Below are 16,424 nucleotides of genomic sequence, written 5' to 3'. Positions count from 1 at the left end.
TTTATCACCCAAATCCCAAAATAGAAAGCTACCCAAATTCTGTGACCTTCAAGACTGTTGAGAGCACTCCCTTTCCCACCAAAGGCACCTTCTCTAATCCTGCAAGAAATTATTTAGGCCTCAAGTGAACAATTTGAAAACTAAACAACTTATATCCCCAGAGACTTATGGATTTGAACTAGTAGTTCAGACACCAAGGTGATGAAAATTTAGGTAGTTGGGGACTGCATAAGAAACAGAGCAGACTTCCCTCCCCTGAGTCTTTGCTGCTCTGTCTTTGGTCTTTCACATAAGATACAGAAACTGACTTTTAATTAGACACAGCTCCAAACAGGTATGACGTCCACACTCACGCTCTGATCCCCCAGTGAACTGGGTGGAGCATATCCCAGAAAGCAGATCTCCTTTTGGGAAGTGGTGTTAGAGACACATTCTTAAAAAATGTCCAAAGCTGGAAGGCCAACTTGGGCAGTTAAGAATGAAATACATCTGTACAATCTAATATAGCCAGTGAACCATTTATAAGTACTTTACTGCCTGAATCTGAAAACTTGGCATTCTGCCTGCTTTTATAAACAGTGATGTTCATAAGCTCAGATCCAGAGCCATAAGCACTATTTCCTAAACTGTTTTGTATATAAGAATCCAGCCAAAAGATCAAAGTGATATTAAAATTAAGATAGAAGGGGTTTGGGTTTGCTTATCTGCCTTTACAATGTTACTAGTGTAAATGAACTCAGAGAAAGGACATGACATTTTCATCGTTGCTCTAGGTGATTAGATAGCATTAAAAATTACCTTTCCATATGAACCTTGTCCTAATACTTTCAGCAGCTCAAACTGAGAAGGATCTGCTTTTTCAAAACCTTCCTTCACATGATGACTGATGTCTATTTCCTTCACGATACCTTCTTCCTGTAAAGAAAATAATAAAAAACAAAATCCCCAAGTCAGAGCTGTTATACTAAGGAAACATTTTGTTTATTAAAATTTCTTCTTCCATGATGCTACAATAATATATGAAATTTTGAAAAGAGAAACAAATGTTTGCCCAAATATTCCATGCCTGTTACTGGCTGTGAAGGGTAATGTCAGGACATCCAGGCCTGCTGCTTCTGTTTATTGTGCTGCAAGATATGACTAGGAAAAGATAGAATAAGCAAGCTGGAACACAGAAACACACTGTAGAGCTTGGTGTGTCCATCACAGACTTTGCTAGCAGAGTGCCTTGTACTCAAATCTGCACTCTCAAGCTCCTGGTAGTTTCTCATTCTCCCTCAAAGCATCATTTAAGTCCATCTTAAAGAGATCTCTTAGTCTTAAGCAGCAATTCTTCCTATTAGTAGGAAATAAAGAAAAGGCATTGGTAAAAAGTGGCTCTCCCTCTTCACCTCAAAGAACAGAAAGTTACCACCAGTAACCTTCTAATTAGGAAAATAAAAAATAAAAAATTGCTTGCAGAAATGAACTCTAAATGCTCTATATTTTCCAGATTCTTTTATTAAGACATTTCTACTGTCAATAGATGCACATTCCTCAAAGGCACCAGTTGATCTAGGACTTTTTATCACGCACTCTGTGACATATGGCATTTGGTTTAGTAGTTTGTTTTATGTTATTGTGGCATGTTGCTCTAAGAAGAGAGCGATGGGGTCCTGTGAGACCCAGAGGGACTACACAGTGTTTGCAGCAACCCAGAAAGTCATTGATCTGAAAAGAAACCTGGAAGAAAGGACCTGATCTTCAAGGACACAGCGGTGAGGAATGATACTATTGACACACCTTTTTTTTCTGCAGTGTCTTGTATACCTACATTTGAGCTTTTTTTTTTTTTTCACACTACTTCTAATTCCTCTACAACTAAAATGTGGATTTGGAGTACAAAACGTTTTTGTTTCATTTCCCAGGACAAAGGGGATTACTCACTTAGGAATGGGTTTGAATATTTCTGCACCCAGCAGAAATAATTGGAATATCAAAACCATAATTTTCACATGAAAATTTCCTGCAGTTGTCCTTTTTTCCTAAGAAGATATCTTGACAAAACCTGGAAATATAACATCTGTTTTCCATTTGTAAAAATCAATGCAGGGAAAACAGGAATAACATCCTAAAATGAAAATGCATTCACAAAAACATTTAACCAAAACACATTCATTTACCAAACAAGAAAAAAATGTATTCCCTTCTACTCCAGAAAAATTACTATCTCTTTCTACCAGCTGTAATTCATCCAATGCATGGCTAGCATTACACAGATTGCTGTCTGTACTATAGCTGCATCCCTCCTCTTCTGTACCCTGCTTCTGTACACTCACGTGCTTTGGAACAGGGACTATATCCTCTTCTTGGTTTGGAAAGCTTCCTTTCTTTTGTGCCTGCTCCCACAAGCATGGAAAATAACCATCATCTGACAGCAATTCATTTTTCTGATCCTAATTGCTCTAGTTTAAAGATTGCCTGAAAGGAAATGCCTGAAACCAATGAGAAATTTTCACAGAAAGCTTTAAAGTTTTCTAAGTACATAACTGCCAGGATGTCTACTCTTGTTTTTCTGGCTTTAATTGCTGTGGGAGACAGTGTACCTTCCTGCTACTAAAAATACTAGTTTTTTTCAATTATTTCTAGGTGAGAGAAACAATAGTAAAAGAATAAAAATTTGATACACTGTATTAGCTGTTTTCTAAGGAAACCAGGCATTACCTACATGGTGCTATCCAAGGCTACACCAGGTTCTGAAGTCATGAGCTTTCAGAGTGAAAGACATGCATCTTCAGACTACAGCTGAGACACTTGCATGCTAGTATGAACATTAGTTCGAGCTCAGCCCATCCTGCCACATTACAGCTTAGGTAAAGCACCTGGACTGCCAGGCTCGCCACTGGTCTTGTTCAGTGGTTATTTACTAAGGCTAAAAGTGACTCCCTGTAGAGGCAGGTACCTCTGCATCAGAACTCTTATGCTTGGAAGTTTGCTTTCCCTTGACACAGTCAGAGTTTGGGTGGGTTGGCTTCTGCAAGCCCATCTTTGTGTGTGGACACCCCCCCCTTGGCAATTATCAAAGAATCATAGAATGGTTTTGGTTGGGCCCTTAAAGATCTAGTTCCAATTCCCCTGCCACGAGCAGTGACACTTCCCACTATACCCAGGTTGCTCAAAGCTCCATCCAGCCTGGCCTTGAACACTTCCAGGGATGGGGCATCCACAGCTTCCCTGGGAAACCTGTGCCAGTGTCTCACCACCCTTGTAGTGAAGAATTTCTTCCTACTACCTAATCTGAATCTACCCTCTTCCAGTTTCAAACCATTCACACTCATCCTATCACTACATGCCCTAAAATTGCATGAAGTTTTCTCATCAGTGCAGCTTCAGAGCACCTAGTCAACATTTCACAATTTTGCTCCTGTTTTGCTCAGAAGCACAGCACAGCAGGGACCATCCACCTCAATGAGGTGAAGAAGGGATCTGAATTTTGAAATATATTTGGGAGAAAAAGCTCTGAGAAAAAAAAACCAACAACAACTAACCCCAGTCATATGTACACCAGAAGTTTTCCTCAGATTTACTTCTAATCTGAGCTGATGTTTTAATCTCAAAAAGTGTAGATGAGATCTGCCACAATCAAAAAAACCCTTTTCAATTCAGTTGGATTGTATTTCAGCCTGAACCATGGAGTCACTTCAGCTACATTTGCAAGTTTAAACAATGAGTGAGTTTCAACTTGTCCATTCATATAAGTCATCAAAGTCACAGGCATACAGCCTTTAACATATTTCTCATTATATTATTAAATGTAATATAATCTCTTTAGGTTTGTGAAATGTGCTCAGCTAAAAGGATATATTGGAAGTATTAAAGTGATGAGAATTCATCCTGCAGGAAGAATGTTTAAGAAATTATAGTGTTGCCAAATAATAGCATGCTTTATAAGTACTTGCAATAAAAACACTTAAATTATATTGCATCTTGAGTTAAAATTTCAGAAAATTAAAATGGGACCAAATGCAAGATCCAGCAGTGTTTATTGGAGAAGTACAGATTGTAAAAATGAAAAAAAACCCTGTTAGATTAAGTAACTTCATAGAAATAAAAACATTGATTAGAAGGGGCTTTTGGGGGCCATCTAGTGCAACTCTCCTACCCAAAAATATCACTAACACTTAATCAGACCATCTGCTTTTTGTCTGCTGTGGTTCTCGATGAGAATGAGACAATGAGGCTTGAGCCACTTGCTATGGAAGATGCTTCTCTTTTGATTTGTCTAGTACAGAAATGCACACAGTCATGTCGAGCTGTCTGCTTCACATGTCCTTAGGAGGAAGCAGGATATTTTTCTAGGAAGGTAGGATTTCCTGTGGATTTCCTGTGGTCTCCTCATTAGAAAGGGGCGGAAAAACAGCACTGAAGAAAAGCATGCCAGACAGCTCTTCACCAGGCATCGTTATGGTGACATTACTTGTGAGCTGTCCAAGAGGTAGGTAGGATTTCAGCTGGTATGACAGATCCACTTCCTGCTGGAGCAAAAAGCCAAACTGTCAGTACTTGAATCTGAAGAGGGACACAGCCCCATAAAGGCAATATACACTGATGTATTTGCACACATGCTTCCATTTGCTTTACATGTATTTCTGTACTCTTATTACTTATTTTGCTGCAGCAATTCCATAATGACTTCAATCTGTCTGTTTGCTTTACCTCACTAAGAAAACAAATAAACCAAACAACAAAACCCCAACAGCTTGATGATTCCTTTTCAATATTCTTATTTACTCGGGATTTTGCCTGTCATGTATGTCTTTTGAAGTCTCACTGCATTAAACTAATACATAATGTGGCGTAATTATTTTCAGGCACTGACGATCAGAACAAATCCCAAATTACCAGAGCACAAATACTGTGAACAGCTCTCCCAACTATTTTTGTGCTGAGTTGCATCTTAGAGACTTCTCTATCATGGATTTTTTTTCACTGTTTCAGCAAGGGCAACATATCTGCATTAGGAATTCACATTACAATAAAACTGAGGCAAGAGATTCACAATACAGATGAAGCCTGCACACCAAAGAAGCTCTTTTGATGGAAAATATTTAAATCTGGAAAAAAACCACATGCCAACTTCCAAAATGGTTTTGATCAGTGAAGTTGGTGGAGTCAAAACTAAATGTTCCACAGTTTGGTCTTGCAACAGCTGTGCACAGCAGCCTGGGCTCTTGCTCCCTGCTGACTTGTCCCAACACTGCATTAGCAGGAATGCTTGACTTGATAAAGCTTACTCTTTTGTAAACTTCTCTAAATATTTATGTTTGCACAAAAAGCATCATCCTCTGACAGAAGTGAGATGGATGTTCTTGGTGGCTTGAAGAAAGCACATGATCAAGCCACACAGACTAGGGGAAGGAGGGCAAGAAACCAGAACACATGATGAAAGAAGAAGGGAGAGTGTTTCTCTGCTACTACAAAAACCCACCTATTCAGGGCCTGATTCTATATTGCATTATTCACTTAAAGGCTTACCCCAAGTCAGCAGAAATTTGGACACACAACTAACCCAGTATTGGAATGGAAAGGCCATTCTGATCCCCTTTCCTTTGGGATACAGAAGAAGAAAGCCTCTGTTCTTGCCCTGTGACTGTGGATGGTACAGACACATCTGCTGCTTCCTGGAGGCAGCTGCTCCCTCTATCACTGGTTTCAGCTCACTTCCAAGATTTCCTCATGCAGACCTTGCAGAAATAGAGGTGCTAAGGCTCAGTGGGTACTGGAAAGCTCCCACAGAACGCTCTTCCAAAGTGACTCACTGTCACGTGTCTGAGTAGGATCAGGAAATGTAGGGATACAGACATGGGAATGTGGTGCAAAAAGTCACGTGAAAGGGCAGGCCTCCCTGGAGAGAAAGCTCTTTTCAGCCATACAGCCTCTTATCTTCCCTGCTCCATAGCCTTTCAGCAAGCATTATGGAAAGAATATCTCCTAGAAAACTGAGAGGTTTAACCTTTTTTGGAATCTAGCTTCTCCCCAACAGGTTTCTGAAGGAGCAGAGTCAAGGTCATCCTCAAATCCAGAGACCATCTTAATTGTGCCAAATATATTTCACCCACACGCAAAAAATGTCCTTACCAAGACTCCCTGGAGTAGTCTGAAACATCTGGAGAGGGGGTCATTCCAGAATCAGCTGCTTTAACAATGGACAATTTTATGCAACCATACTGCATGGAAAAAAGGTATTGTGCTAAAATAAGATGACTATTGTTTAGCAAAACAGTAAGAAGGAATTCTTAATTTTATTCCTTGCCTGGCCAGCTCCCTAGTTGCACAGGATCTGTGCATACAATACTGCCATGCATGTATGGCCCTAAAGGATAAGCATTATTTCCATTAAAAATATGTGCAGTTTTGATGTACAGGTTCTACAGTTTTCAGATCTGTTGGGCTTGCATGCTTCAGGGCCTGAGGTCAATGAAGAAATAAATGAAAATACAGCAAGAGGAAATAAGAAATAATGGTAATCTAAAGAGGATTTACTGTAGTTTGAGTGAATCTTTATTTACCTATAGCATATGCTCAAGATACGCACTTCATTTTGTTGCCAGTCTTGCCATTTGGCAAGTTACCACCAAATATAAACCCCAATCAAAACTATGCAACTTCCAACTGTCACAGGCAACACAACATTCCAAATAAATAGCACTATTAATCAGGAAAACATTTGTAAAGCTCTGATATGGGAATAGTCAGGACAGGATATGTCTGATAAAGAGGAGGCCAGGTTTCCACCTCTGTTTCACACGTTCTAGTCTGGCTCAATCCATAGGAGAGTAATTTTTGTCAAGAAAAAACAGGCTATTCAAATGCAGCCTAGTGCAGGAAATTAATTGCTGGCCTGTTTAAAGTTCTTTGAGGACAAGTATCCACATCAAAAAAAAATAAATGTATAGGAGCATTTTCATTAGCCTCTTCCCAACCCAGTCTCCAGCAGCTGGAGTAAAATATGAAAAACAAATTTTAAATGGTTTGTAATCCAATTTCTGGCTTCTGTTGTGGTCTGGAAAGACGTAAACTGAGCAATAATACTGTAAATGGGGCTGCTTGTTTTGTCCCCTACTGTCAAATTAACATTTGCTTTTTGTGCCAGGTCTTTATTTGGCTTTCAAGCATAAGGCCACCTACTTTCTCAAAAGGCCATATAGAATTAAATAATACACAATAATTTTTAGAGATGTTGGGATTTGTTTCTCAGACCTTTCACAAATGTGATTAGAAAGTGTTATCTTGCATACAGAATTCCACCAAGCAGGTGAAAACTTTGTGGCAAACAGAAACATGAGAACAATTTCTGTAGAGAACAACACTTTCTGTTCCTGTTAAATTCAACAGACTTTTTCCAGAGAGAACATCTATTACACCCTCTTTAGCCCTTCTCTCCAGCTTTAACTTTTTATCCTGCTTTTATTTTTCTTCTCCCTAATGCCTGTCTCCACAGTTGAAGTTCAGCTGAAATCAAACTAAATGTGAAGAGAGGAATCACAGAGAGCAAAGGCAGCAAATACAATCAACTGGATAGATTGTTGGAGTCCATAAGTTGGAGGTTTGAGTATCTGGGTTCAATCTTTTGTGCTACCAGGCTTCCTGTGTATCTTTGATGAATCACTTAGTGTTGGACTCAGCAAAATAAGCGCAAGTATTTACAGTGCAAGAAACAATAGCTTGAACTAATTGTCTAGCCTTACTTTGCAGTCACTAGAGCAAAGCAGGTGCTTCATCATTAAAAGAGATCAGATGAAGGCAGATCCTAAAGGCCTTCATTTCTCTCTGCTGACTATGAAGAAAGCCTGAGATAACTTGCTGAGATGGGAGCTTCTGCAGTTGCGTGAAACAAATTAATGTTCACTGTAAATTTTTGAAAAACACACAAATATAGTAGCACTGTGGCCAGATTTTTAATTGCATTACAAGATAAATGTTTGCAAATACATGCCATGGAAATTTTAACAGACCTTTTGAAAATAAATGTTTTTCAAAAGAAACACTCAGGCACTTAAAAATACTGGTGTTTGGACTAATACAGTTATCAGAATTTTGCAGTTCTGGTAAATTAGGCCTTATTTCTACTTCCTCCTAAACCTGAAAAATAGGCATAGTTCCTTTTTGCTATCTTGTGGGAATTCTGTGAGAATAAACACAGGAAAAACATGAAATTATATCATACTGCAGTAATGGATAGACAAATAATCTGAAATGTATCCAAGTAATATGTGATATCAGGTGACTTACAACTGAATTTTCCTTTAGCTCAGATTAAGACATCTTGGTCTTGAAGCCTGATGTTCTTTATCTGATAAGTATAGTGTCTTACAGACTCAGTTTTTGAGTAGGACAAATACATACAACACAATGACTGTGAATATGCATAAGGAGAAACATCTTCCTATTAAAAGTGCAGATATATCTAAAGTAGAGTGAGATGCCAATTCTTGATCCAGCTTCCAACTCTGGACTCAAACCACTAGCCAGAGTTAATCTGATTTTTATGTTAATCCTGGTGCAAACTGCAAGTGTTTATATGGAGAAAGAAGAACTCAAAAAAACTATGGAAGGAAAGGGTTAAAATATGCAGAACAAAAGCAGAACCATCTGGTCACAAAAATATACAAGTGTTTGGCCAGCCTTACTCATACAGCAGCACTCCACAAATACTCCAATACATTTGTGAATTTTAACAGAAACAGTCTCATAAAAAATCACACCATTAAAGGACAAAGAACTCAGCTATATTTCACTAGGCTACAATAAACAAAAGCAAGAACGTTTTCATCAACATCCTACTTGGCATGGTTTACAGGTGTGCCTTTGGCCTTTGCATCTTAAAAGAGCTGTAAGGTCCACTACCGATTGTAGAACAGGCAAAAGAACACTTGCTGCTCATTCACCAAGGAAATAAATGCAAGTAAGTCTAGATCCAGGGCCTAGAAGAAACTGTTGTTTCTCCCAGAAGAATAAATATTCTTCTTTCCTCAAGTTGATGCTATGTCACTCCTAAAAAGGGTTATGAAGACTGTATGCAAAAGCTCAGGACAGTATACATCAACACATTAAAAAACCCAAATTCCTTTTATACATAAGGCTTTTGTATTTTACCCTCCACTGCAGCTCAAGTCCTGCTCCCAGGTCAGTAATGTGCCCTGCACGCTCTGGTATGAACCCCTCAAAAACTCTCTGTGAGTGGCTTCAGGGGCTCCTGCCAGAGACCCTCCCACCACCTCCCACCACTGCAGCCCACTGCTGCTCTGCACCAACCCTCACCAGAAAGCCCTAAATGATCCTGCTTTAGCAGAGGAGTTGGACTAGATGGTCCAACTAGAGACACCTTTTTAGAGGTCCCTTCCAGCTCTGAGAATTCTGTGATTCTGTGACAGTCTTAACGTGATGGCAACCCACTGTTCATGCCCTTCCATGACAAGTTATAGGTAGCCCTGCATCCCTGTGTCCCAGCTTTCCATCTGTGAAATCCAGGTGAGGCCATCTTCCTTTTTCATGGGGTAACTGGAGTATAAGGGCACCGGAAAGACTATGAAATGCTCTAATGTGATCATATTAGGCTCAGATAAGAAGGAAGGCAGGCAAAGAAGCCTGTCTGTTCAGGCCACTATTAAAGTAACATAAATACTACTAAAGGGCTCCAGTTCCCCTATTGCTGTACTCAGCTGCTTCACAGACTAGAAAAAAACCCAAAACAACCAAAACCAAACAAAAAAACACACATAACCCCCCCCTCCACACACACAACCACACCAAAAACCCAAAACCCTGCTGTTTTACTAGTGCATTTGAGTGTGAAATAAAACTTCCAGCAGCACTAGGAAGATAAACTGCTTAAGCAAAACATATTTCCAACAATTTCCTAAGCATTTCTCTTGTGATTCAAATAAAACACTGCTCACTACAGCAGTGTAAATGGCTCCACAGCACAGTAAGTACAAAATACTGTAACAAAGCTCTGGTGCATTTTCATGGTGATTTTAAATAACTGAATCATCTTTTATATACATATTAAATGAAAAATACCAGATTTCATCCTGAACTGTAAGGCAGAGTGGACAAAAGGCTGTAATAAGATACAATCACATTACGGAAGCATTGGATTAGTCAGCTTAGGAAAAATACCAGTTTGGTGTTCAAAAATCACTTGTAGGGTTTGGTAATTATAATTTTCTCTCTGAGGAACACTAGCCTGCTAGCACATTTTGCATCCTCCCATTAATTAAATTAAGCATCAGCTAAGGGTTTAACCAGCTTGTACTTCACAAACCAGAATACTGTTGCTATTATGTTACAGAAAAAAGTGTTGTAATGAGGTTCATTATCTCAATGGCATTTTACTGGCAGAGTATTAATAGGGAAAGGAATGATGTGAGGTCATTATGCAATCAGGGCAAATACAAATTAGTTTTAATGCTACTGTTCACAGCTTGGAGTTTCAGTGAAGGCACTGAAAGAGAGAAGGTAAAGGAGCTGAATCGGGCAGAGAGAAGATGGCAAAAGGGAAATTCTACAGAGAAAATATGACAAGATTTAAAGCCAACGTTGACAGAGGAATAAGATGTGGAGGGTGGAGACAAAAGGGGGTCTCAAAAAAACACACTGGACTTATAAGGGCGACTGTAGTTTGTGCCTGTGTGAACCAAGATGTAAATTGAGAGAAGACTGGGAGGAAGCTGTTTTGATTTTACTAACTATAGAAACTAATATTAAACAATATAAAATGCAATTTTTGATCCTTTTATGCAGCATCCCATTTAAATACCTAGCCATCTACCTAGGCTGAGGAGAGTGCAGGCATGCATGTATGTACTTGAGCAATCCAATGCGGAAGCTGGTAAACAATCCTGATACACTCAGAACTGCTCCCAAAAGAAAGGGAGTGAGAACGATGAGGAGCAGGCTTTGCAGCACAGCTAGGTAAGTGTCCTGGGGGTCCAGCCTCAGTCAGTAAATCAGCTGGGCTGCCAAAACAAACAAATGCAGTGGATCCAGGCTCTGCTTATTTATGCAGACTCCAGCTTTAATTTTTTAACTTATCCAAAAAGTGCACAGACAAAATAAAATGACACAAAGTACATGGCAATACCTCATCTCATGCTGGGCTCTAGTTTCACGGACAAATATACAACAAGGGATACTAGAACTGCATATTTATGTCTTCAGCTGTGTACTTTTATTATGCCTGTGGCTGAGACCCAGGTCATTATTTGCCAAAGTACGTATTTCAGTGCCTAAGGAGCATTACCACACACAAGTACCTGTCTAAACAGATCTCCAGCAGTCTACTGGAAATGTAGTCCAGGAAAAGGCCCATTACATTTTGTGGTTTTGTGAACTACTAAGAAGCCACTGATTCATGTTCCTCAAAGATTCACACAGTGGATCTCCAGGAAATGAGCTACTGACTGAGTATCACACATCCTCTTTTCTGTGAAGGCATAGGTTATATATATATATATATACACACACACACACACACACTCTGCACTGAAAAGGTGCATTTTAGGAATGAGAATAAACGTAAAGCAGAAAATACATCTGGATGCCAAGAAACAACTTTGCAACATTATTTGGAAGACTACCTCAATTCAAATATGTCAAACTGCTACACCAGTCTTGCCTTTTTGCAGAGATTTCCATCATACCATGTGGTTTTGTATAACAAAAGTGTGTGTGGTAAATTTGATAATCTTTAGCTGACTGCAATCTTGATGAGCTTATCATTACAGCTTCACAGTTGCAAAAATAAAAATATTTGCATATAACACTGTAATGCCAAATTCTTAAATACCACATGACATTTTCAAAATTCTTATGTACTGTTTATAAAACAACTCTCTATATATATATATATATGTAGCAACAAAGCGCTAAAAGATGCGCTTAAATACAGAAATGGATCAACGACAGTTCAGCCAAAACTGATCCACAGTCTACTGAAGTCTACAAGGATTTCCAGAGTAGGATTCATACAAACATAAGTTTTTTCTGAGTCAGCTGTCTAAACTTCTGTACAGCTGACAGAGATTTTAGGTGTTGATTTGTATCAGACAAAAGCAGGCCTCTAAAACAGGACTTCATAAACCTGGCCCTTTCTCTTCGCTGACTGCAAGGGCAAGCTACACTAATGGGTTCAGAAACAGATTAATTCCTCCATCCCATGTCTCTCAGTGGCTCCTTTAGCATCCGATGGGATTTAGGTTCTTTTCAAAAGACATATGTTGCATTATACTGGATATTGTGAGGCCAGCCTTTGAACAACTCACCTTTTTTTTCTACGGATTTTACACAGTCTCCAACAGACAAAGTGAGATGGTTCCATCATTTCATCTTTCTGGACTGATGTATACTTCTGTCAACTATTGCAACACTCTTCTGTGGGGACACTTACTCTGTCTGGCTACTGCCATGATTTTCCACCATAAAACAGAGAAATCAAGGCTCTTACTGGATATGAAACAGGAATTAAAACTGTAACACTGTGTCAGACATCATGCCAAACTTTCATGCCAGGGAAAATTTCAACAAATATGAGAAAACAGCAGTTTCTTTAATCTCCTAAGTCAAGATACATTTTTATCTTTAGCACAATCCTTGCAGTCTTTCACCCATTAGATCCCCTGACATCAGTTGTAAGACTGCCAAGACAACTTAAAACTGAGTCCAATCACAGTGCTCATAACCTCCTGCCTGCAGACTGTGAGACATGGCTTTCAGCTGCCCTGCAGCTCTTTTACTCTGTCACTGCCATGTAAAGAGACATTTACAACAAAGTGCTCTTGGTTCTCATCTTCAGTCACTTTATTCACAAAAGCCCTATTGAAAGCAAAAGTACATGATGACAAAGGCAGACAGTGGACAGGAGCTCTTTTTGTTTAATCCATTTCTATGCAGAAGCCTCTAGGATTTTAAAATATTGAGGATACCAGTTTTAGAACAAATTCACTGTTCTAGCTTCCATTCTATGAGGTTTTTTTGTTGTGGCGTTTTTTGTTTGTTTGTTTGTTTGTTTTTTAAATGTACACACACACATGTAGAAGGTAAAACTGAAATTATCAAGTTCCTGCCAGGCATTTTTCATTGACCTTTGGTGATTTCAACATTTTCCTATTCTGGCTGAAAATTGTTACAACAAATCCACACAATACCTTAACAGGTAGAGGTTCTTTTGAAAATAAAGATGATCCAAATGGCTTTACTGAAAATTATGATTGGCCTAGAGTCATACACGTTTTCCTGACAGTTTACAGCACACCTTCAGGGTGGGATCATGACAGAAAGAGATTTACTGTGAAACTTAATAGTTCTGCATGGTAAACAGCAAACCTACAGCCCCAGTCTGTTAAAGCCAGCCAACCCCAGCGGAGTTAGATTGGACATTATGAAAAATGTCTTTAACAAAAGTGTCACACATAAGAATAGGCTGTCCAGGGAAAAGGTTAAGTCACCATCCCTGGAGGTGTTTAAAAGAAGTGTAGATGTGGTGCACGGTTTAGTGGTGCACTTGGCAGTGTGCTAAGTTAACAGTTGGACTTGATCTTACAAGTCTTTTCCAACCAAAACAATTATACGATTCTATATGTGGGATGGTCTCCTTCTTGCCCACTAAGGCAGCCCAATCCCAAAGGATAAGTGAACTCTGCAGTCCCCTTATCTGCACTCTGTAAATGGACAAGGTGGAGAGAGAAGACCAATCCATATCTACTGTCCTACCAAATAGATTTGCTTGTAAGTGATTACAGAACTAAACCTATAAAAAGACCAGAGCACAGATAAAGTTCTTTAGTATCACTGAGCCATCAACAGAAGGGTGCATAATGCAACTTCATGACCTCTCCTGTAAGCGTATCCCCAATGCGCTGGAGGAGTTAAAGGCTTCTGTACAGTAAACTTGTTTCTATGCCCAGAGCAGCCACAAAGCTGTCAGGGGCTCCAAGAAGAGGCTAACCTTCCATTCAGAAAAAACGAATGGGCACAGACTAAAGTTCTTCCCGTTCTATTTTTAACATTCATTTCAAAGGTAGTTTCAGTTAGTAACCTGGATAAAGACAAAGGAACAGAAAAATACAATGCCACAGTTCACACATGCATAACCCAATTTTTTAATACAAGCTAGTAAAAGGAAAATGTGTTTTGATGCTTTATACAGTGGATACTACCACTCTGATAGTCAAAATCACCAGCTGGCTCTGTTGGGCTGCCATGCCAGTGAAATTCTTAATGGAGCTGGGAGAAAAAATTATGAAGAAGAGACCGATGCTACAGTATAATCATGGAGCTTATTTTTGCCACATAAAAAATTGGAAGCCCACTAAAACACTAAGCAACAGCTACTCCTTTTCCATTTCAGATAAGGCATTTATTGTGCTTCTCAGTAAATCTTAGGCAATTATGTCTCCAGTAGATTATATAATTTATACAGAGTCTTATTTTATAACCCTAGCCAACTAACCATATCTGCACCACTTGTTCCTATGTTAATATTTTATAAATATTAGCATAAAGGCAACTGAAAGTTAAGGGAAGTAATTCAATCAATCAGTAACAACAGGAAGATAAAATTAACACTATGGACAAAGGAAAACTCGACAATACAATCAGAAGAGGATAGCTGAAAACACAGAAGTTTTACTTCAAAGAAATGTTTAATCAAACACACAAGTTCAGTGTTCATTTGCTTTCCCCATTTACCCTGTCATAATCAAAAAGCAATACCACAGTTTTTCCAAGAAGCCATAGGGGGGTGAAGTTTCTGTAATTTAACTCAATACTGTAAGGAAAAAAAATACCTTTAATGTAAAACACAGTGAAAAGCTGTTTATGAATTTGACACAAATTCTGCATTGTTTGTATTCTTAAAGTTATTTCCATTCAAAACTGCTCATTTTCATTGCCAACTACACAGCAGGGTCTTGCTATACCAAAGCAGAGTTCCAGTTTGCTTTGTTAAATGCTCAGTTGTCTCAAAAACATTATTTTTGGACTGTGTTTTTTTCTGTTTGGTCTTCAATGTTGAAAATGCTTCTTTACCCACAAAGGCTGAATAAATTGACATCTGCTATCCTCAAACTTCATCCAGACCTTATAAATGAAACTTTTTGTACAAGGCAATACCAAAATCTTTAGTCCTCATAAAACTCCTGCTTGTTAATATACAAATGGATGTCATCAGTGAGTTTGCATTAAGCTATTTCACTGGATCCATTTGAAAAATAAAATAACGTAAGAATTACAGCCCTGCACAGGTGCAATACCTAAACTTCCGGGTATATGAAGCAGTAAGTAAAGCTGGGTGACATAAACCACTGCTGTATAGTCTTAATTTGGAGGCAAGACTAAAGAGGACTAAGAATTCACATCAGCTTCTTGTTTCTGTAACTACTTTTATGCCTATAAGCTGTAACTGTATGTTTTAAGGACACTGAAAGTTGATTAGGTGCATTTATAATGAAGATTCCTGGAACTGCAGAGAACAGAAGAACAATTTAAGCTATTTTTCTCACAGTTAAGGGTACTGAAAATAGAGACAGCCTTTTGTTGACAGGCTGTAAGTTGACTCAGGGTGACGTATACCAAATGTTAAGTGTTACAGGAAATGCACAACATTATTTCCAATGATTAACAAGAATCTGTGCTATATGTATACTCATATATACTTGGTTTTATCTGGAGCAAAATCAGTAGAAAAATATTTTTATTTTTAATAACATTTAATCTAAAGACCTGCAGAGTCCATCACACACTAAACAGTGCCTATCAGCTAAGTTAACTACACAGCACGTCTCCCTCAGCAATCATCAATAAAAGACACATAATGCTTTGCAGTATTTTCTTCATCAACAAACAAGGAAGCTACGTTCCTCCCTGGCCAACCTGAAATCTCCCTGCCTTCCTTCCAATCATCCTGTCTCAAAAATTTTTGGTTGAAAGGTGAGTATGGGAGAATTGTGATAGGAGCAGCAGGTCTGGGTTGGGTAGGAGTTGAGGTGAAATGCAGCTGCAGGTCCCCAGCAGTCACAGTGGCACCTGCTATAATGTCTACTTACACTAATCAGCTGATTATGCAAGACTAGAGATATATGCACCAAATCTAAATTTTATTCTGGACAAAGAAAGGAACAATCACAGAATTATAGAATAGAATGTTGGGGGTTGGAAGGGACTTCTAGAGGTCAAAACCCCCTGCCAAAGCAGGACCACCTAGGACATGCCACAAAGGAACGCATTCAGGCAGGTTTTGGAAGTCTCTAGAGAAGGAGACTCCACGGGCTCTCTGGGCAGCCTGTTCCAGTGCTCCATCACCCTCACAATAAAGAAGTTTCTCCTCATGTTCTAGCTTATACCCATTGCTCCTTTTCCTATTACTGGGCACCACTGAAAAGAGA

The 16,424-nt window shown here is 38.9% G+C and overlaps 1 protein-coding gene across 3 annotated transcripts in view; it reads right to left on the bottom strand.

Annotated features, from left to right (window-relative positions):
* The window catches only part of RPS6KA2 (ribosomal protein S6 kinase A2), a 263,758-nt gene that overhangs the window by 101,464 nt on the left and 145,870 nt on the right, over positions 1-16,424 (bottom strand). For 2 of the 3 annotated variants that reach the window (XM_051614751.1, XM_051614750.1), the window contains exon 2: positions 799-915. In XM_051614751.1, coding sequence (XP_051470711.1) covers positions 799-915 — 117 coding nt within the window. Of the gene's footprint in view, positions 1-798; positions 916-16,424 lie in introns of those variants that run through there. The other variant, XM_051614752.1, reaches the window with a different exon arrangement.

Source organism: Apus apus, chromosome 3 (genome assembly GCF_020740795.1).
Source record: "Apus apus isolate bApuApu2 chromosome 3, bApuApu2.pri.cur, whole genome shotgun sequence".
Classification (NCBI taxonomy): domain Eukaryota; kingdom Metazoa; phylum Chordata; class Aves; order Apodiformes; family Apodidae; genus Apus; species Apus apus.
This window is presented reverse-complemented; position numbering and strand designations above follow the sequence as displayed.